General features: G+C 33.4%; 1 protein-coding gene across 1 annotated transcript; it reads right to left on the bottom strand.

The window, feature by feature from the left end:
* Positions 1 to 545: 545 nt before the first annotated feature.
* LOC106475579 (probable RNA polymerase II nuclear localization protein SLC7A6OS) lies at positions 546 to 22,651 on the bottom strand. The gene is made up of 6 exons (XM_013936259.2): positions 22,482 to 22,651; positions 11,978 to 12,319; positions 8,808 to 8,950; positions 6,007 to 6,149; positions 5,687 to 5,764; positions 546 to 3,825 (listed from the first exon to the last, which is right to left on the bottom strand). The coding sequence occupies exons 1-6, from the start codon at positions 22,617 to 22,619 to the stop codon at positions 3,701 to 3,703; spliced, it is 969 nt and encodes a 322-aa protein (XP_013791713.1). The 5' UTR covers positions 22,620 to 22,651; the 3' UTR covers positions 546 to 3,700.
* Between the last annotated feature and the right edge of the window lie 643 nt (positions 22,652 to 23,294).

Here is a 23,294-nt window from a genome sequence, read left to right as displayed (position 1 = left end):
CGTAACAACTAGCCCCGGTCTCCCCTATAGATACATGTATTTGGTTCTCTAATGACATCACCATATTTAACTTTGGACCTACTTTTACCTGGACAACCATTGACATGGATGGCACCTGCACGTTGAAAGACAACTTTTGTTGTATTAATTGGATTATATAAATAATATTCTGATCACTACTGTGTTTATTGTATCCCAGCTGGCCTAATGAGCTCTGGATTGAGCAAAATGCCTTGCAGGAATGGATATGACAAATATAGTGTGGTTGGAATAATATTATTATACACTTTTCTAATTCTTAAAATCCTGAAACGACTGGATTAAAAATGTAATGCTTAAAAATCTAATAGGCCAAACACTAATGTCTTATGACAAGTATATTTTTCATCATTCTTTGTTGACTTGTAAAAGGTGTACACACCTTAACTATTGATGATGTTATAATTTCTTAGTGTATAATACCATAGTATGAATGCTTTTTGCTGGCAAAGTATGATTATAATCAATTGTATTCATAACAAGACAACAGTATTATTAAACACTAAATTCTTTACTTAGCCCTTTGGGTTCTTTTCAGAAGAACAGTGTATAACAGTAGTTCAACAATATTATTTACTTATTCTTTACTTGGCCCTTTGGGTTCTTTTCAGAAGAACAGTGTATAACAGTAGTTCAACAATATTATTTACTTATTCTTTACTTAGCCCTTTGGGTTCTTTTCAGAAGAACAGTGTATAACAGTAGTTCAACAATATTATTTATTTATTCTTTACTTGGCCCTTTGGGTTCTTTTCAGAAGAACAGTGTATAACAGTAGTTCAACAATATTATTTACTTATTCTTTACTTAGCCCTTTGGGTTCTTTTCAGAAGAATAGTGTATAACAGTAGTTCAACAATATTATTTATTTATTCTTTACTTGGCCCTTTGGGTTCTTTTCAGAAGAATAGTGTATAACAGAAGTTCAACAATATTATTCCAACTATATCCATTGCCATCTTCTCATTTAACTCAATACCACAGCTCATCAGGCCAACTGGAATACAATAAACACTAACACAGTAGTTGTCAAAACAACAACCATATAAGCCATCTGTTATGGTGTTAATGCCTTATGCTGACAATGCATGATTATATTTAATTATACTTCTGATAAGACATCACTGTTGGGCTTTTTTTTAAACTCCATATTCCTTATTTGATACCTTTGGGATTTTTTAAAGAAGTGTTTAATAGTATTTAAACCACACTATAATAATATTTCAATAGTTTTTCAACCACAAAATAGCAGTTTTGCTTAAAAAGTAAAATTGTATGCTTTGAAAATCATCATAATGTTAGCAGGTGCCAATATATATACTAGACAACATTCAATAGGCCAACATTCAATAAATAAATATGTATAGTATTTTGTTTCAGTATATCAACACACTGCATGGTAATATAACAATACCCATCAAATACCAAAATAGATAGTGTGGTAAAACAGGCCTGTTTCGGTGTTTACATGGGCCAAGCAGGTTGTCTGTTGATCTAATTTTGTAAATAATGAGGTTTGTGTTTCAATGAAGTAGTAGAAACATGGGAGAAATCAGCAAGTAACAAGTTTGATCTGTGAAGTTAGGCCTATCACTCAGTAAACTTGTAAAACTCGTGGCAGGAGAAATACAAACATTCCTTTTCATTTATAGGACTAGACTTTGTATTATTCTTTGCAACATAATCTAAACAAAACTGTCTAATGATAGGAACTACTAAAACACTACTACAACTGTGAATATTCTCACAAAAAAATCAGATACTGACCAAATGTGGCTGTGTGCCAACTATCAGTTACAGCTGTTTTTGATTTGGTATTGATGTATTTTAAGTTTAAGATAAAATTTAGGTTTTAACATTGATTACAGTACAACCTGATATGGAATGAACATTGTTATATTCCTCTACATAACTTGAACTCTTCGTTTCAATTAAATTACTTTTTAAAAACACATTAAATATTCCTTGTTGAAAATTTACTAATTTTTCACATGTAAATAAAATCACTGTATTCTACATTCATGTCAGTAAAAATCAAGACCTATCAACATATCTTTGCCAAATCAAAATGTAGAAGATTAATCATTATTTCATTATAAAAGTGAAGTCCAAGATTTTGTCAATGACATCATTTCTACGTCACTCTAGTATAGGCTCTTATGTTACAATGATGGAATAGTGTCTAATGTGACTAATGACAAAAATAAAACCACACTTGCCCAATGAACTGGTGATTTGTTGATCTTTTGACCCAATTACATGTATTTTCATCACCTGATAAGATCAAAACGTCTAATTACCAGGTAGGTTGTCCATTTTAATTATAAAATTCAGCTGCTAATTACGTTTTTTAAACAACAACTGTCTTTGGGTCACCAAAAATAACATCAGATTTATATACTAAAATACACTTCTGTATATGTTGTTACTTCTAATTACTTTATCCTATGAATGAGTCAATTGTTTTGAGAGAGCAGTAGTAACAGTTATAATTTTCATAAGTCATGTTAAACTATTTTGAAAATGTTCATATTTCAAGACCAAACCTGTACGTTTGCTCATAATCATGTACAGTAGTCTTACTGTACCAAGCAAAACTGAACAGGATATTTTAATACAATTCTAACCCTAATACATGTTTAACCCTCATCAGCACACCTGAGATCCATATGGACCCTTACGACTTTTTCGGTTGTATATCTTTTTACATAATCATTACAAATTTATATCAATTCATGTAATTGTCAAGCAGAAACCCTAAATCAGTATGACACTACTGTTTTCAAACCAGGCAATTTGCCCTGTAGCATACAATACAAATTCCTAAACGTTTATTTCACTATATAGGCTGTTTTAATCCATCAAAGTAGTACAGTATCATCTCATCTGTTTACTTATAACATCATTGTGGTAAATATGTATGCACATCTCATTCCTCAATAAGTGTTCTTTATGATTATTGCTTATAATGCCCTATTTTATAGAAACCTTGTTTGATAATTGTTGTAAATAACCTGCTTATTGGATTTCAATTCATAGCCTACAATAAAGATACATTTGTGTTGAGGTCTGGTTGGACCCAAGGTGACCTACAACATACATTTTCAGTTTTCTTTGAGTTGAATTTTGCAGTATTGTGGTAATCTCATCATATATTGGTGGATAATGAGGTGAATATAAGAGTATAATAAAACTTCAGTATTTTTTTGGTACAGTTTGTATAAGAAATACTTGAATGCTACTTATTTGTATACTGATGAACAATGTAATTTCTTAATTTGTCAACATATTTCTTCTAGAATACGTATATTTTCATGTTGTTCACATTGCATGCTAACCCTAATAAAAGCTGTATTGCAATTGGATTTTGGAATTTTAATCTAGCGCTTACTATAATGGTAATTTTGTGCTGGGATGCGATTGGACCCCAAGTGTTCCACAATGTAACTTTTCAAAGGTGTGCTGATGAGAATTAATCTACAATGTCATATGTTCTACAGATTCTGATTAGCTGCAACATGTTAATAATTAGTTAACTGCAAAAAAAAAAGAACTGAAAATTTGCTAACTTTAATTTACATTAACTGCATATCACTGGAATGTATTATTTACAAAATTAATATCAAAAAGACAAAATTATGTTGCATTTAAAATCACAAAGCTAGTTGTTCTCTTCATTACTGCTATCAGGATCATCATCATCATCATCACAAATGGTGTTACGACAAGTGAACCATATAGGAGAGCCAGCAGGTTCAAAGTAGTCATTCTTGTCTTCATCACTACCTGTTGAAAGTGTAACATAAATTTGGTGATCATGTTATACTCTTGTATTAGTTTCTTTATTCTTTGCTGGGTAAAAATTCCTTAGTTTCCAGATGGGCTGAATAAGTAATTTCAAGTTAAGTGAGTATTTGTAGTAAATGTTTAAACCTCAGAAACTTTCCTCTCTTCTCACACTTTTAACATCAGCTCACCAGTGCTGGATTTCCTGTTTAGTTCAAGTGTTAAGTTCTTTATGGCGAATGTTTCTTTTAACCATTAACACCTGAACTAAACAGGAAATCCAGCACTGGTGAGCTGATGTTAAAAGTGTGAGAAGAGAGAAAAACATTTTTGTATGTTTGAAATTACCTTGTGTTATTTATTTAAACCTCGGAAATTAAACTAATGATATTTTTTACTTCAGTCTACACATATTTAGATGTAAATGTAGTTTAACCAAATAAATGTCAATTCCTTTTGTGCACTCATGATGCTGATTTTATATTGTCCCAGTTAATTTTCAGATTCAGTTATACAAAAAAAAAGAAGTACTGAATCTACCTGGATAGCATTAGACTCCAGATAGATGCAGCCTAAAGCTTCAACTACATTCAACTTTATCTATATTATCATTAACCCTCAAATTACAAAGAATTCATCATAAATAATTATTTGTTTTTGTAGAAACTATACCAGTTTCTTAAGTTTTACAATAGCAGATAACATGATGCTTCAATAATTTGTTTCCACTTCTGGCCTGCCTAATTTCATACCCATCTAAACTTCCCCAGGTAAGATAGTTACACAGGGTGAAGTTAAAACCTGAAAATTAGCAAACCCAATGCACTGTTTGAACTCATGACAGCTTAAGCTACAAGCACAGGTAGCAATATAAGACCTTTGCTTAAAATATCTCAGGTGGGTTGTTGGAAGCTTATTGTACCCCATAAGATGGCTAATAGCTTTTGGCCTTAAAAGTTTCATGTGAAATACTAGCCAATGAAATTTTATGTTTGAGAAATCTTTAATCAACAAACATTAAAATGTTACTAACACAATATTGGTAAAATAACATATTGAGAGAAAAAGCATCAGAATGGCTGTAGACAATCTAATAATGAATAAACTAGAGATTATTTTAAACTTTAGCAATGAAAAAACAAAGTTAACTTGAAGAACACAAGTGAACGTATGTGAATTACTTGGAAGGTTTACATACTTACATTAAAATATTATTAACCCTACTATAACTGGCTCCTTTTGAAGTAAGTTATGTAATGTTTGTCATGTTTTCTTCCAAAAATAAAACTGTTTGAAACTTGACAGGAACTTTCCTAAAGTTATGTAGTTTCAGAGAAATATCTAAATTTTGATATCTTTAGTTTTTATGCATTATCAGCTTTGAAATCTTGGTAAAATTACATTAAGAAATGGTTTTTATAAGATAATTAATATACTTACATTTTTTCGAGATTTGAATTTCTCATTTTGTTTTTTAGTATTTTATTCTAAAAATGTCTAGTAACATTTTATCATTCCATGAAGTGTAACTTTTGTTTATTCTTAAGGTTTTTACATCACATATTTTTGTTAGGTTTACAATTATTATATAAGATCAAAAACAATACTTCTAACCAAACCAAAACGATAAGCAACTCTAAATGTTTTGTACCTAATTAGGATTTCATGTGTATGTATTTAATAAATTTTAATCTTGTTTCATCAGTTTATTTGTACATAAGAATATATTTACATTTAGAAACACAATTCCACATAATGTTTTTTCCAAATGTTTATGCAAAAGTGGAAGAACATGTTAATGTTAAAATTTTCTAAAGCCAATCTTTTCAATAAAATAAATTTGTGAAATGTTTCAACTGACCTATTATATCACAGCTGTAAAGTTTCTCTGCCATTTCGTCATCAATATTTTGACGTTTGTTTCCAAAATAATCATATTCTGTAAGAAAATAAGAAGTGATTAAGAGTTTTGTTTTGCAATATTTCTTGTCGTTCAATTCTAAAAGTGCCTCTAACATGAGCCACAAAAATTTAGACATCAAAAACGATTTTTGTTCTTTGCACAATCTTTATATCTATGAGAAGAAAGATAAATACTTAAGTCAACAGTGCATGACATTTTATCATGAAGTGTAACTTTTAAATGACAATTAAGTATTGTAAACAAAGTAGCCTTTTCACCATTCTCAACATCTGAATCTTCTTCTGGATAATCATTTCTCCAGTTATCTTCATCATTACTATCATCCTCCTCCTCATAATTCTCAGACTCATCATCCACCTCTCTAGATACGAACCGTTCATCTAGATCACATCGTGAAATGCTGAAGACAAACAGATGACACAGTTAATCACAAAGAAAATACTTTGTTCAAAGTACGGAATTCTGTCATTAAGTTACATCAAACAGATAACAGTTTCATCCTGTAATAAACAACTATTGACAATAATACTACTACAAATAAACAATTTCTGCATACTGTACAAGTCCTTAACCATAAACATTACAAAACATTTCTTTACAAATCTAATTTTTTTTGACAAACCAGTATGAAGTAACAAGCACAAACTGGGTTATATACTGCCTTGAACATTGGTATTGGAGTCAGATCAACTGGGTATACTCTTGAAATAAAAACATTCTTGTAAATTTGGCTAATTTTCAGTGGAAATTGTTACTTTAGACCAAATTACTTATTTTAGTAGCTAAAACCAACCAATTCCTGGTTATTGGTCCATTCATATTTAGTTAGTGCCTACTTTGAGTTTTATTATTGATTTGGATGTAAAATTGTGTGGTTGCGAGCTGATGGTATGTTGAACTTTAAAACTCAGTGCTCTGCATTTGAAGAAAGTGATTACATCCCTTGAGATTTAACTCTTCTTAAAATTTGTAGGTTTGCTCAATCTCAGTTTACACTATATTTTATTTTTGTTATAGAATTATCATTAATCCAAACTAAGGAGAAAACTTGTGCTTTGCATACAAAACATTTTTTTTTGGTTGTGGTATTTTGTATTTGAATGCACCAAATTTTATAAAATGCAAAGGCAGTGCTGTGTATTTAAGGTAATTAAAACAATTAAGTGACCTACCTAGACTACTCACATATGAGATTAAGTACATAGAGTTTGGAACAAATCTGATAGTTGTGCAGGGCATCTCAATGACTGCTAGGTCAAACCTAAGTGGGTTAAAATTATTCCACAACACGTGATACCTACTAAACACCTCTAGTACAAAAGGCATTTTTAGTCAAATGGCCTGACCAAAAATGACAAACCAGCTGAATTATCTAGCAAGAAATGGCAAGTCTTGGGGCAAGTATTAAAACTCAACAGGGTGACAGTGCCAGTATTCTAAGTGTCTATAAATAAATGAATAAATTCATACCCAAAACCTTAACACATAAATGCTGCTGTCTAAGATGGGGGTTTGGAGGTGACAGATCTATTCCCCAAACACCTTTCCTTTTGCAATGCACAATACTATCCACACCCACCCTTCTCTTCCATAAGCATACAGTGACATCTGTATTTCTCTACTCCTAATTATATTTTTGCAAAGTTCAAAGAAGGTTCAAAAACCCCTCCCACATTACTTTTTTAATGATATAGATATAACCTTCACTTTCTACTTATATTGAATATTATGCTCAAGGACTTCTTCATTTTCAGGTTTTGTCTATTAGTTACCATGTTAAACAGTCACAAACTTATAAGAACATTTAACTGTATCATAAACATTCCTTATGAGGGAAGTTAATTTTGTATTCAATATACATTCTGAATGACAGTACATATCTGTTGCACCTTAGTGATACTTAGCAATACTATGAAGATTCAGTTTAACAGCAGAGTTATGTATTATCATATAAAAATGAAACATGCAAGGTAGAAAAATAGGTTTGTATTTAATGACCTGCTTGGCATTCTTTCAAAGCAATGAATAAACTTATTAAGCTAGTTTTAAGGTATTTTACACACAGATTAAATATATTGTGATGTCAATTGACAAACAAGTTGGAGAGCAATTATTTAACTAATATATGATAAAACATGAGCTAAAAATACATCTCTTACATTAAAATCAGATGCACGAAGGTGCACGCACAATTGAGTACCTCAAAAACAAAGTACTGAAACCAAAGCTGTACATGTTCTCTTTTTTAATTTGAGCAATTTGACAAGGGACAGCATTAAACCTTAGATAAGTTTCTCTGTAATTACACTCAACAGCATGAAAATGACCGCGTGACATGCATACTTTGACCCCCATCCATGCACACAGGGTAAGGAAAATAGCTAAACATTTACAGTACACATATACTTTAAAACAGGTAAAGTGGGTGGGAAAGGAGTCAAGAGATGCAATACATCAACAATTTCTTGACCCATTTTCTAACAAAATGAGTTTGACCTTATCATGAGAATTTTATTCCTACACAATCTTGTACTTACAAGTAATCTTCTATAGCTTCAAATTAATTTCAAGAACTTTTCAGTGACTGTTTGCTCAATTTTCATGGAGATGCAGGAAAAATGTAACCCTAGTATCTTAGAATTTGTTTAATAGTATCATGATTATAACTTATTTGTAACTTTTTTATCTAGCTGATCTGCATGTGATTTTCCATTCTCGCTTTACAAGAATTCACACAAGATGTGTATTCAGTAGCAAAATAATGCTACTTCAGCCACAAAAAGTCAACCAGGCTTTCAATTATTTTCTTATGAAAGTTATCAAAGTAAGTACAACAAATCATGATCTTTATAAAAAAAAAATTACATTAAATTTTTAGGTAGTCAACCCTTATCAATAGCTCAAACTAAATAACAATGTTTACCTTGTTTTACCTTTTGAACTTAAACAAACACAAATTTTTCTAGATTAAAAAAAAAAATTAGGCCCATGAATATTAAGCCTATTATTAAAAAAATCCCTTTTAACTGGTATTACTGAATACAACTGGCTTACACACTCTGTGACATTCTTGATAAACTCATCATCCACATTAGTACCATAGTATAAATCATAAACAAACTGTTCTTCTAGGGATTGCACTTCTGAAACTTTTCTTATCAGAGAAACATTATTGCAAAGAATAGTTTCCTGCACCTTATCCTGAAAAGAAAAGAAAAATAAAAAAATAAATAAAAATGCTTTTAAACAGAATTGGATTCATACATCATTTACTGAGAACTAATTGGATTACAAAATAACTTAAATTTAGTCAATTTAAAATATATGTGACTGAATATAAAACTTTTAGTTAATAGCACATCTTTTTAAAATAGAAGTCTTAAGTTTAGTAATCAACTATATTTACTAGGACCAATTCTGTGGGCCAACATTTCCCTTCTTCTCACATACAAGTCTGCTAGGAACTAATGCCTGACAAATCTGAAGTTGGAAACCATATAATATGGGTATACAAAATTGTTCAGTATTGGATATACTCAAAATAACAATCACTTGATGGTGAATGAGAAAATTCATTAATGAGGAATGCATTTCCACAAGCTTGAGATCAAAATGAGGAAAAAACTTGTTAAAGTAATTCACAAAAGGTGTTTCTAGCTATTCTACTGGTTACAACCAAAACATGAGGTATCATGATCCTGTAAAGTGAAAAAAAAAAAATTCTGAGAAAGGACTAAAGAATGGAACATCATTATCCACAGCAAAGAACAATATTATGCTAAATTCAAAACCTACTTCAGAATTTTGATCCCATTAAGCCATATAAATCATTGTTCATTTTGCAAACAATATGGTTCAATTTCAAGAAATAAAAAGCCATATTAGATAAAAGCAAACTGTCTTGATGGGATATAGCAATCAATTCTAAGTATTTGAAGTAAAACTGAATTGAAAGAAATGGAAATATGATACAAGAAGACTGACTAACTGTCAATCTTTCACTAACTGCAATTGGAATAAAAAAAATACTGAATAGAAATCAAGGTAAGAGCAGACAACATACACAAAAAACATACATGGGATGGTAGGAGCCTCTGGAATTGTGAAGCACTTGCTAATCAAAGGTGAGAAAAAGCTTTGTTAAAGGGGTTAGTTTCAGAAACAACTGAAAATGTCATAAACAAGAATCTAAGTAAAGGCTCACAAGATGGTTTACCAATGGTTAAAACAGATTTAATCGACGGTAACAGTCAGAGTTCAAGATTTTGACCTGTACACAGGTATGTACAAAGTATCATATTATGACATACACACATGGTCTGCAAACAATAAGTTAAGCATGCTAAAAAAGTAAAAATGGCTGATGCAAAACATACTCTTTAATATGTCTGTTTATGCAGGGTAAGAAGTACAATTTTTTATTCTCTCTATAGAATGGAGGAAGCTTCCCCTCTAAAACTCAACATTCCCAATTAGACTAAAATTTGAAGGTTCTACTTCAAGATAAAAACTTGGTGTGAAAAATCTAATTATACTTGAAACTGTACCAGTTTAGATATGCTTGTAAAAGAAAAATTTGGAGAAAACAGCTGGACCATGTCATTGCATTGGCCACACAATCAGCTATTGTTTGCATACATACACAAGCTCACACATAACTTCATGTGACCCTGTTGGCTGCTGTGGCTCCAATGCTTTAATTTGAATTGGCTTCAACTAGCAATGTTACACGCACGGTAATACAACATTTTTTAATTGTATTGTTGGATATAGGCTAAGTCAATGTTTTAAAGTTTAAATTACAAAACTGGATATTAATTATTGAAAAATTCAGCAAGAAGAGTTTTATCAAATCTGATTGTGACCTAAACTGCTTTTGATAAACTTTCTCTTTGACATGAGACTGCAAGGGCTGCCATACTGATTGGAGGTAATCATAGTTTAGTGGCAATCTGTGAATATGTCTTAGTTTAGCCAGTGAAAATCTGTTTTGTTGATAGATAAATAGTATATTTCTGTCAATACAAGTTAGCTTCTACTATTCAATTTTATAAACAAGGAACTGAGATGAGGCATCAGCCTGCTAAAGGCCCCTGTGGGCTGTTTGGCAGGTTTTGTTTACAGCCCTCATGCACTTTTCAGATGTGAAAGACTGTTTAGATACATATGCACGAATTTCTCTGCCAAATTTTTGCACGGAATGAACAACTATCAACAATTGAAAAAAACAACTTGAATTTATTCTTAGTCAAGGAAGAATATCACACCAAATAAACCTAAAAACAGCATTAGAGTAAGGTATTAAGAAGCAACTATTTAAGTGATGGTGATATTAAAAGAGGGAAAAACAAAATAAAACTGATAAAACCTGATAACATCCCAGATCCTCTGTTGATCCATTATTTTTAAAGAGAGAGGAACAACACAGTATGATGTTAAACATACATGTTTCATAACCATTTAAGAATTTCTAACAAATAATCTTGTAAAACATCAACCCTTGAAATTTTTTTATATAATATTTGCTCTTGTACCTTATTACTACCATGATCACTAATAATTCAGTCTTTCTTACCTTATCATGTCATGAACTAAAAACGAGATGAAAAATAACATCTTTTCAAAGTAGCTGACAAAATTACACTTTTTCTTAAAGCTTCAAAAATTAACTATAAGAACATTATCATTTTCAATAATCCAACTGAAACCTAATCTACAAAGTAACACAAACACACATGAAAGTGTTCAACTCGTTCTGAGAAACAAAATGCTAACCCTACCCCCGTTTAATATTAATCCATGAACCAAGATAAAAAAATTGTAGTCGGTAGGACTAGAGGAGACATGTTTCAGATATGGAAAAGTTAGGCATGTCAGGCAGTTAATGCAATGTTGCTTTTCAAATAGCTGGTTAGCATATGGAATAGTTTGACTTTAGATGTAGTAAAATCTGTAACAATGAAGGGGTTTAAGAGACTGGATTGGTATTTTATAGAGTTTCTTTATGTAGTTGGGAATAGGGAAGTAGTACAAAATGGAATAGCCTAAATGCGCCAAATGGATCCTTATCTATCTCTTGGGAACAAAATGAAGTGATAATTAGATACTTGGAGTATTGCACGGATATTGCTGCAGTGGTAAGTTAAAAATTGGAAAGATTTAATTTTGGTTTTAGAAGATAACATGTATAATAAAACAGAATTTTTGAAATAAAAAGAAAGAACACACCTGAATTTTCTTGCATGTTTTTTCTTCTTCTGAATGCTCATTAACCATTTCATAGAGTGTATATAACCCACCACATTGGTTTTCATCTGTGGCATTTCCATCTTCAGAAGAAATATAAAACCAAAGTTTGGCAGCTTTTCTTTCCGAAACCTCTTCTATGCCTGGTTGATCAGATGGTTTAAGAGCTTTCCTTTTTCGTAAAATTCTTAAATTGGTCTTGGTCTTTTCTTTGTTATCTTTTTCATCTGGTAATGCTTCACAGACTTGCTCTTTAAAACTATCATTTTTTTTCTGTCCTTTGTCCTTCGCAATAGCTTCTTGAATCTGTTTTGCTGAATCCGACTGTTAAAAGCATTCAGAAATTACTTTTTCAGAAAAATAAAGAATAATTTTTCTGTTTTTTCTTCAATTATACACCTACACAGACATGTTAACATGTAACTATCTCCCAATACAACATTCATTTTTCAATTCTATAACCATAAGAACAGGTATTTTCTTATTCTCTGCTTATCTTTGCTTTAAATATATTCATTTATTTATATTTTTTAATGAAGTAAGATGGGACAGGAAAGATAAATTTTTTGGTGAATGAAGGTTACTTCAGTCTGCCCATACTTGCTAAACTTTTATTGACGTTAACATTTTCCTAAACTGAAAATGTATTTCCAATACAAACTTACTTCTTCCCACAAAATAGCTTTTCTTGATTAGTACTGTTCTTGCCACTAGCCTTCCACCTCCCACTTCTGCATATTCACAGGTAAATGATTATGCAGCAGCTCAACTCCAATAGGAGCATGACACAACCCCTATCATAACCAGCGCCCTCTCCACATTTGCACTTGTTTATCACTTCCAGATTCGTCGTAGAACCTACACCACATATCACTGGAAGTGGGGAGACTGGGTAGGAAATACATTTTCAGTTTAGAAAAATGTTAACTTTTGATACAACATCTTATCTATTCTCACAAAATAGCTAGAATCCCACACTGAACATTTAGGAAGTGCTCAAAAAAGATACCATGAGGTGTGGAACCAAATAAGAAAATATCACACTACAGTGGGAGACCACACAACATCTGAATCAGATAAATTCTTTGTTATTTTATAACTGTGTCGCAAACATAAATGGTGGAAAAACATGAATCAATCCCATAATACGTATTACCTATTAATGGGGCCCCTAGTCGAGTGACTAGGGCAAGACAGACCACAGTGTTAGTTTGACCTCATCCAACACCTGGTGGCATCTGGAATTGCACATCAGTTCCATGGTAGGCAGAGGCCCACCTACCTCTTCACTTCAAAATGGGAATTGGTAGGGAAGACGAGCTTCTGTACCAAAACCTGTATCCACTTGCAGGCATTTCCAACCCAACCAACACCTGATCCACCACAGACCAACATTCAGCAGATGGTAGGAAGGTGGAAATCCCCAGTGGGATGACATCTCCGATCTGAAACCATACACAAGTGGGAAAATATATGCTGCATCCAGTTACAACCAACACCAGATTCACCGGGAATCGACATCCAGCAGATGGTAGGAAGAGACCTCAAACCTGGGGTGTATCTCCAATCCAAAACCTGGCAGCATTAGGCATTTTTCATCCAGCCCGCAGGAGGAGGACTTACTTAGCTAGACCATCTCTAACCAACACCTGACCCCCCTAGGAATCACATCCAAAGGATGGTAGGTAGGTGGAACATCTCAGCCTGAGGTGGCAAACTGCATGTGTATATATATACACACACACATATACATAGTCATAACATGGCTGTACTTCAACTAAAACCTATCGACATCTAAAATTGTACATCTGGTCCACGGTAGGAAGGGTGTCGCACCATAGACACATGATGCTAATCATGACCAGGCCATCTCCATCCAACACCACATCCACAGGAATGTACATCTGGAGGATGGTAGAGAAGGTGGAATGCCATGGTGGTAAAAGGCAATCTGCCATATATATTTATACTAATATGGCTTAGTGCTACAACCAAAACCTGGCAACATCTGGAATTGTACATCAGATCACAAGATAGACAGTGCAGATTTTCCCCAAAAAAATATACTTGGTCAGGCACCACTCACCACAGAGTGGGATTCACAGTGCACTAACAAAAAAGGCCCCAGTAAATAAAGAAAGACCTAAAACATATTACTCACCAGTTATAACGACACTGCTGTGAGTAAGATGGTAACTGGAGGTAAACGCAAACCTTATGAGCAAGAAACGGCCAAGTGGTGTAAATAATGTGAAACAAAGGTATGAGGTATAGTACACATACAGGCCCCAATGATGATCTCTAAAGGAAGACGGAAATGGACAGACAAGTATGTGGTAAGGTGATGGATTTGATGAGAAGATACCCTAAAAAAAAAAAAGGTGACACTCCTAAGGTAAAAGGGAATACACCTGTCTAATGAACTAGCAAATCCAACTTGGAAGGGTAATGGAAGAGAGGTCCCGGGACATGGAAAGATTCCATGGAATAAACAAATGGTTATGGGAACCACAGAAGGGAGAAGTGCAAGTGAGATACCATCGAAGGACCCGGAATGGACACAGGAGACGGTCAGGATAAGAACAGTCATAAATGTGGGAAATGGAAGATACGGAAATGAGAGAAAATGTGGGATTATCCTCCCTAGCCACAGAATTCTTTGGCAAAAGTGAATGGTTGGGAAAAGGAGAACATAGGAACTATGGAACAGCATACATCGATTGGCAATCACAAACAGTTCAGATTTCTGCCAGCCACAAGCCAATAACATGAGGAATAGGAACATTAAGGAAATGAAATACAGGAAACATGAACACAAAGGTTCAATTGGAGGACAAGAGAAAGCTTGAAGGACAACAATGAGATTCCAATCCAGGGAGACACAGGGTGGGGGGGGGATGGGGAAAGGAATGAAATAACAAAAACAACATGGAAGATTGAAACACAGACACAATCTCAAGAAATATGAATGTGTAAGATAATGCAACTGAGGAAACTGACAGTCCCCTTTTCAAGATAAAAGTGAAAAATGCAGTCAAATGTGGTATGGAATGTTGTGAAGGATGATATCTCTGGAAGTGACCAGCAATGGAAAATATACCACTGATGCTGATAAACTGCCAAGGAGGAAGGATGTACAGAATGGGCAATCAATGAGGCAACATGCCTGGAAAATCCGGGCTGTCAGGCAAGGGACCAGACCAAAGCCACTAGTGAAGCCGGAGTGTGGGAATGGGTGGATGACACATGCTTGAATGAGGTAGACAAAGGTTCGTGGGAACCTTTGTCTACCTCATTCAAGCATGTATCACAAAGGTTCATGGGAAACAATGGCAAAGGAAGGGGGAAGTGGCACCAAAAACCTGTGCAGAAGTGGAAACCACATCTGAGCAGGCCAAAACTGAGCCACTAGGAGCACATGACATGGAGTAGTCTGATTCAAAGGATCCTGGGAAGAAGACAAATAGGAGGATATGCATACAAATAATATCCTTTCCAGTATTTGCTGAGAGCATCTACAACTTCTGCCAAAGGATGAGGAATGGAAGACCAAAAATGGGGAAGATGTGCATTGAGATGTGTGGCAAGAACATCCATATCTGGAATACCTCAATGAGCACACAACTCCCAAAACACCTTAGAAGCATCAAAGAGATCCCCAATGAGGCTCCACTTGTTGAGTAACACCCACTAAAGGTGATGCATGTGAGTGAGACCAAGGGAAATGAGGGCTTTGAGAGAAGTCCATGTCCCCAAAAGAGATAGGTTATCTCATGCAGTAAGAGAGGGAGAGGCTGACAGACTATAAAGGAAACGTTCCTTATCCTGTTAACAAAGGGGAGAAGGCTTGGCCTGACTGATGAGAATAGAAAAACACGCCCAGATGTATCAATATTGTGTGGATGTAAGAAATGACTTCTCTACCTAGGTGAGTCAACCTACTCTGGCAGCCTCTCAAAGAAGAAACTGAGTATGAACAGTAGATTTGACCTGAGAGGAAACCTAAAGTAGCCAGGCATACAGGTAATGGTGGAAACAAAGGCCTCTGGCACGAAGCAGTTGAGCTAATGACCTGAATACACGGCAGAAGACAGAAAGAGCCGAGGCCAGGCCAAATGGTAGAGCCCGAAACTGATAAACATATCCCTGATAACAAAACAGAGGAAATACCAGGATGCCTGAGAGATGAGAATGTGTAAGAAGACATCCGACACATCAACCCTTGTCATTTACAAAATGGGAGTGAAAACCTATCAAAGAGTTAAGTAAGGCTCCACTGTGAATTTGGGAATGACCAGGAAACAGTTCAGGGACAATATATCTATAAATCTATAACCAGTCGTCAATCTACCATCATTTTGGGTGTGATGAATAAATGGAAGTGAAACCCCAGTGAAAATGTTCCCCAAGTTCTATAGACTATTTCCAAAGTAAGTTCCAAACTGTCTCCTGTAGATGCTGATAAGAAAATAGGATTCCTCGCTGGGGAAATGCAATGGAAGGGGAGGGATGTACGTGAAGGGCCCAACCCTCTGAAAGAACCTGTTTGGACCAATGAATCCATTGTAAATGGTGTCCACATATGCCTAAATTTAAATAGTCTGGCCCCTATTGTGGGGCTGAGTCACTGATGCTGCAATCCTCTGAAATGCCTTCAAGTAATAACTCAACTATGAATGGATGAAAAACGAGAAGCCAGGAACAGCAAATGGTTGTACAGGGGTAGGGGGTGCCAAGACACAGAAACAGTAGGAGGAGGTTGGGATAAACAGGAAGCTTAGAAGGATAATGAAACATACTCAAGAAAGAATGTTATCCCAACAACATATCAGCCATGTCAACAATGCATGCAAAATTGTGGACAACAACAGTCAGATACAGGAATGGAGATTGTAAGAAAGGCACTGATGCATTAGGGTTCAAACCCCACAATGTAACGAGAGATTCCAAATGTTGGGAATCAAGATGAGGGAAGGAAGATCTATGAAATGCATAAGCGTGATCTGCATATGTACAAAGCACACAAGACATACTAAATCCTGACAGAAGTTGATACCCAAAACCCTGGGCATGAACCCCAACAACAGGTGAGGGAGAAAACACTAAATATTGGCCCATAAACTCTTCACCAAGGAGGGCAGGTTGAGAATCATAGGAAACAGGAGATAATATACGACAGCACAAACCTGATTAATTAATTCAACAAAGGGTGAAGGAGGTCTGAGTAAATCCCCCGATACCCCTTATGACTAGGAAGCATATTCAGGAGGGAATAGGCTGTCCAAATTCTCATCCTCCTTGTCAGATACCCTAGGAGCAGGAATGACAGGATAATTCTCATATGGTGGTGAAGGTTGCATGAACGTGGACATTTCTTGTCAAATAACTGCCATCATGGTCTCGGCCAATAATTGAATATTCAATTGAATATAGTAGCTGTAACACCTGAGACTGTGAGTGCATAGTGACAATTCCAAACTTGAAGGGAAGAAAAATGAGAAAGTAAGAAAAGTTGAAAGAGCAACCTTTCACAATTCCAAGACACAAAAAATTAAGTCTGTAGTATAAAAAAAATGTTGACAGATCTGTAAGTAAAAACAAACATGTCTGTACAGTATTACTGCCAACTGAAAAGTGATAAAAGATTTCAAATGTGGAGAGGGCACTGGTTACAATAGGGGTTATGTCGTGCTCCTGTTGGTGCAGAGTGGCTGCATAATCATTTGTGTGTGTGTATATACAAAATATATCATATCACAATTTGTGTTTTAAATAAGTTACATGGTGCCTTTCCTTTAGCACCTTTCTTTTCACTTCACATTTAAGGGAAGCTTGCGATCAAGTATGGTTGGTAAACAATCTTTTTTATTTATCTTTTTCTTTTTAATTTATATATATATTTTTTTCATTTATTTCGCTTTTCATATCTGATACATTTCTTTGCTGCTACTATTATTCTGGTTTACTTGGGGTTGGATTGTTTATTCTTTATTTGATTTTATTATTGGGCAACAACCTTCTCATAATTGGGTACAGAAAGTGAATGTGCAGTTTGGACCAAGACATTATGGGTTCAAACACTTGAAACAGACCCTCTAATAATTTCATTTTCTTTGTTTGTATTTAAACACAAAGCTACACAATTGGCTAAGTGTGCTCTGCCGACTACTGGTATGGAAACCTAGTTTCTTACAGCATAAGTCCGCAGACATGATGCTGTGCCACTAGAGGGCAATAATTTCAGATATGTTCTTCTGTTGTTACACAACAGATTCTTACTTGCATTGGTGTATAATTGAAGAAACAAACCACTATCTGAATTTTAATAAACAGTTATGCACAATTTATGAATAAATAGGTAATTTTTTTGTCTTTGAATATTTTTAGATTACATTTTGTGGTTGCTGACAACTTTCACCCACTTACACCTGATGATGTTAAGTTCCCATTTTTAATTGCATAATTATTGTTACTATATATATATATATTGTTAAATAATCCATTGATCTCTCTCATGTATTGATAATACTTAAAACTGTATGAAAGACTGGTATCACATATATATAAACACCAGTTTTTACATGAACATTTGCACATACACTATTAGAATATGACAAATTTCTGTAACTTTAATTTGTATTTGAGGTTAACTTTTCAATTTGCCATTGTTTTCACATTTGTGTTTTTGCTAAAATAATGTTACATTTTTAGTCATACTTATATCTTATACAAGTAATTTAAGAATAAAACATGACAAACATACACATATATACAGGTGATGACAAAACACAAAAAATGTTTTTGTGAAATACTAGAAAAAGGATAAATTTTTTGTATATATTCTTATTATAATGTTATTATTTTTAGAAAATATGTTAATAAAATAATCATTTAGAACAAAGGTTGATGTAATACTTACTATACATACAACTAGAAGTGTCTAGAAATAAATAGGTTTTATTTCTTTTATGCTAAATATGATTAACTTTAGGTCAACAATTGGTTTGGTTACACTAGTAGTCTAACAAGGTTTGCACAAACTACACAAATAAAGTTCAAGGACTTTTCAAGTTCCATATTCAAACCTCCAGGGCTCTTTAAAGCTGCCAAACACTATTACACTGATGTTTTCATTTATCAGGCATGTCTGCAGGCAGAAATTGCAACAGTATGAACTATCTTGAGTCACAATATTCATGATGGCCAACACATACATATAAATAAACCCAATCCCAATACTACAACATTTATAATATTTTCAAATTAAGCTGTTTACTTCATGGAATATTTCTTAATGAAATAAATTTTATGATTTTTCCAGAACACTATGACTTAGCAGTTTCTTTACACAATTTTTGCAACTGAAATGTTTACAGCCCATTTAACATGACTTTTCAAGATTTCAAGGCCTTGTACAAACTCTGGTCAAATATCTTTCTGCTGTTACCAGCAACATTTGTTATGCATTTCTACAGCTGTTAGCATTTAACACAATTACAAAATATTTACAATGGTAATGGCAACAAATGAGAAGCTTGGGTGGATGATAATTTTTCACCTCACTTATAATAGTTTTGACCTACATGAAGAAACTTGCAATTTCAATCTTTTTTTATCCTCTCAAAGTTCAAGGAGGACAATCCAACATAACTTATGTTATTAAAGCAGCAGGTATGATGAATATCATGGAACAGAGAAGGAAATTTATCATTGTACTTAGCAGACTGTTTGAGAAGTAATGCTTGGTTGCCTAAGCTCCTCACAATTGGTTTACATTTGTCAGTTCAATATAATATGGTTGACCGACAAATAAACTCTTGTTTCTTTCTGAACATTACTTGTAAACAAATAAAGCAAAAAATAAGGAAGTTACATTTTAACAGACCTCTCATGAGCCAGTGGGAGACATTTTTGTTGAAAAAAACAACTACCAATCCGGTTCTTCTTAATTCGAACTGAAATGTTTGGACATTTTATTGGCTAAAAAGAAGGCATTTCCCACACTCTTTTAGCATTGAGGCTCCAAAAAGTAATTTGATGTGATAAGGTGACTGAAATTCGTCAGCTTATCACCAGCTTAACGGTCAAGCACAAGAAGCATGGAAGTCCCCAAATGACACGCAGAGGTATTCAAAAACCATTTAGAACCATCTTGGTAGATATTGTGCAGCAAGCCAATTACAAAATTATACCTGTAGCTGCTTTCAAAGTGTTCCTGTCTGCTCATCCTACTACTGACTATCGTGATGCTTCAATCTTCCCTACCAAATTGCAGGTGAAATAATTTGTCTCTCAATTGAAAACTAAACATAAAAGGTGATAGAAAAAGCATAAAAGGTTGGCAATTGCCTAATTAATGATGCTGAGAATGTGGCTTTATTTATATATATACTGAATTTACTCCCAGCAGGTAGACCTTAGTACAAGCTAATATGAATACTTGAGGATGCTGTATTTCACATTAATTTATCAATTAACAAATGAAAACTTGTCTCGAACAATGGGGGTAATATAAATTTTTGAGCTTTTATGTTTGAAGTTAAACACAAAGCTACGCAATGGGCTATCTGTACTCTGCCCAACACGGGTATTGAAACCTGGTTTCTAGCATTGTAAGTCTACAGACATACTGCTGTGCCACTGGGGAGCAATATAAATTTAGGGAAGTTTTTATTTTAAATCCAAACTACACTTTTTGTTAACTCAATTACATTTTGAATTAACAAGTTCATATTTTCAGGCAGTCAAATAAATGATACCTGTACCTTGTGTTTTAAATATGGCATGAATTAATAAATAAAATTTTTTTTGTGTTCAGTTTACTGGAAAATATACATATGAAATTGAAATTCCATTAAACCAAGTATTATAAATATAAATTATATTGTACTCAGTGACTTCGACCATCTGAGTAATATTTTCCAATACAAATTATAGGCCTATTATTATCAGTCTTAATCAGTGGTGGGAAAAGTTTCTGACAGTCCAATAATAGGTGCTTTCCAAAGTCACTTAGCAAAGATTAAAATTTTGTTTGATGGTCAACATGATTTTATTAGGGGAAAATCTTGACCTACAAATTTTTAGACAATTGTTTAAAAGGTTAATGCTTATGAATGTATGTGGATTTGATGTATCTGGATTTTCAGAAAACATTTGACAAGATGCTACATAAAAGATTATCTCTGTAGGTATATTGGATGAGTTGGGTCATTAAATAATAAATTGGCTTGATAAAAGAAAGCAGAGGTTTGTTACAAATGGATCCGAGTCAAACTGGCTTAATGTCACAAGTAGAGTATTGCAGGGCTCGGTGTTAAGATCTTTGCTCTTTTTTTTTTTATCTGCAACATATGTGAAGGAATTGTCAATAAATTACTTAATTTTGCTGATGATATTAAGGTTTTGGGTGTTGCTGACTGTGAGGAAAGTGTCCTTGATTTACAAAAAAATTTGGATTATTCACAGATTTCGACTTTGCAAGCTAGTTTTGTTTTAACACTAGTACAATTTTATTTGTAATTACACATAATTGTATTGGCTCACAGACTCATTATCTACACTCAATATTATTTATGTGCATACAGTGTTATTATAGAATATGTTAGTGTAAAATGAAGTTTCTTTTTTTATTATAATTTACAGAACTCGTAATTTAAAAAGATATTTTCATTCATCAGTACATTGTTACCCCAACTGCAGAAATATTTCATTTGTCAACAAGAGACTTTTTTATTTTAATAATTAACAGATTTACTTTTTATAATACTAAACCTTGACCACAAGTTATATATCAGGCTATAAAAATACCAGAATTGGGATAACTGATAGATTTAGCAACAAATGTGCTGTTTAATGATTATTAATTTTTATTTTTAGCATTGTCTGTAAACTTACCATTGGCCCAACTGCAGTCTTTACATTTGCATAAAGTTTTTGTACATCATATCTTAATAATAAACTTAAAGAATCAGTTAGTGAATCTGCTCTTCTTTCAGTTTCATGTAATGATGTATGAATATTTGTTCTTATGAATAATCCTTTCAATTTCATGCAGGATCAACATTATTGGTAATAACCAATGAATAAATATTTTTACTTTTAAAAATGAGGGTGGTTCTTTGTACTTCTATATAAAAAAGTGTTGAAATTACATTATTGTTTTCTTTGGTAAATTGTTATTTCTATTTGATTTATAATTTACACTTATATTTTTACAAATACAAGTAACAGTGAGTAAGCAATTAATATACCCTATAATATAATCTAATGGGAGTTTATTATTTTTTAATCCAAAATATAATCACCTCTCAACTTTAAAAATGTATATCATTTTTATTCTATGATTTTGATTGCAAAAAACAAAACAAACAACTATACAAAGCACTCATTAGTCTGTGGAGTTGGGTGTAGTAAGATGGCGGATGTACGGCTTAAATACACTCAATAACGGATAAAACCTATGCGACTATAAATAACAACAAACCTGTTCTTTAACTGTTCCAGCAAATTTAAATGTTTTTGTCACTTTTGGCTCGGAACTTTTTATTCTTTTACTACTAAGAATGAGAGCTTCCGCTGGGTCTTCGTTCAATCTTCGTTTTAATCTCAAAACTGCTGCCATGTTTATACTAACCTGCCACAGTATGGCGAAGTTACTATCTGTAACCTAGCGGTACCAGAAATCTCTCACACACACACACACACAAGAGCAAAGTACAGACAATTAGCTCAAGCTGAATTATATATACTGAAAACATATTAGACCCCAGACGTACGTATATGATTCAGCGAAGTATAAACATTTACAAAACTTTAAACTTGTACCTATTTATCTCCCCATGCAATTTTTCTGCAGTTTTTTTATTTTCTAAAATTATCATAAAACAATTGAAAATGTTGAAGATGTCCGAAGAAGATAAGAAAATAAGATGTTGATCAAGGATATGAATAAATTGTCAAAAAAGGCCGATTATATATAACTATATGGTCTTTGTGTTTATTGACATTTTTCACTTGGAGAGCTTGTGGGCTAGCGGATTTATGTTTTTATTTTGTTTATATTTTGTTTGTTTCATACTTTTCGAGCAAAGCTACAGAAAGTGCTATCTGCGCGTAGCTGTTCTTAATTTTTAACTATCAGGTTATAAAGAAGGCAGTTGGTCAACAGCATCCATCATCGCCAGCTCTTGCTCTACTCTTGTCTGACAAATAGTAAGATATGACAGTTACTCATATGACGCACCTATGGTTCCAGATTCCTCTCAAAGGATATCAGTAAAAATAAACTGTTATAATT

This window comes from Limulus polyphemus, unplaced genomic scaffold, assembly GCF_000517525.1.
Source record: "Limulus polyphemus unplaced genomic scaffold, Limulus_polyphemus-2.1.2 Scaffold8833, whole genome shotgun sequence".
NCBI lineage: Eukaryota > Metazoa > Arthropoda > Merostomata > Xiphosura > Limulidae > Limulus > Limulus polyphemus.
Note: the sequence above shows the minus strand (reverse complement) of the source record. Positions and strands in the feature narration are given on the sequence as shown.

Coding starts and splice junctions, on each gene's coding strand:
- LOC106475579 (XM_013936259.2), bottom strand. CDS start 22,619: ATGGCAGCAGTTTTGAGATTAAAACGAAGATTGAACGAAGACCCAGCG. Junction 5,765..6,006: donor AGATTCAGATGTTGAGAATG/GTGAAAAGGCTA, acceptor ATTTTCTTACAG/AATATGATTATTTTGGAAAC. Junction 3,826..5,686: donor TTACAGCTGTGATATAATAG/GTCAGTTGAAAC, acceptor CACTTTCAACAG/GTAGTGATGAAGACAAGAAT.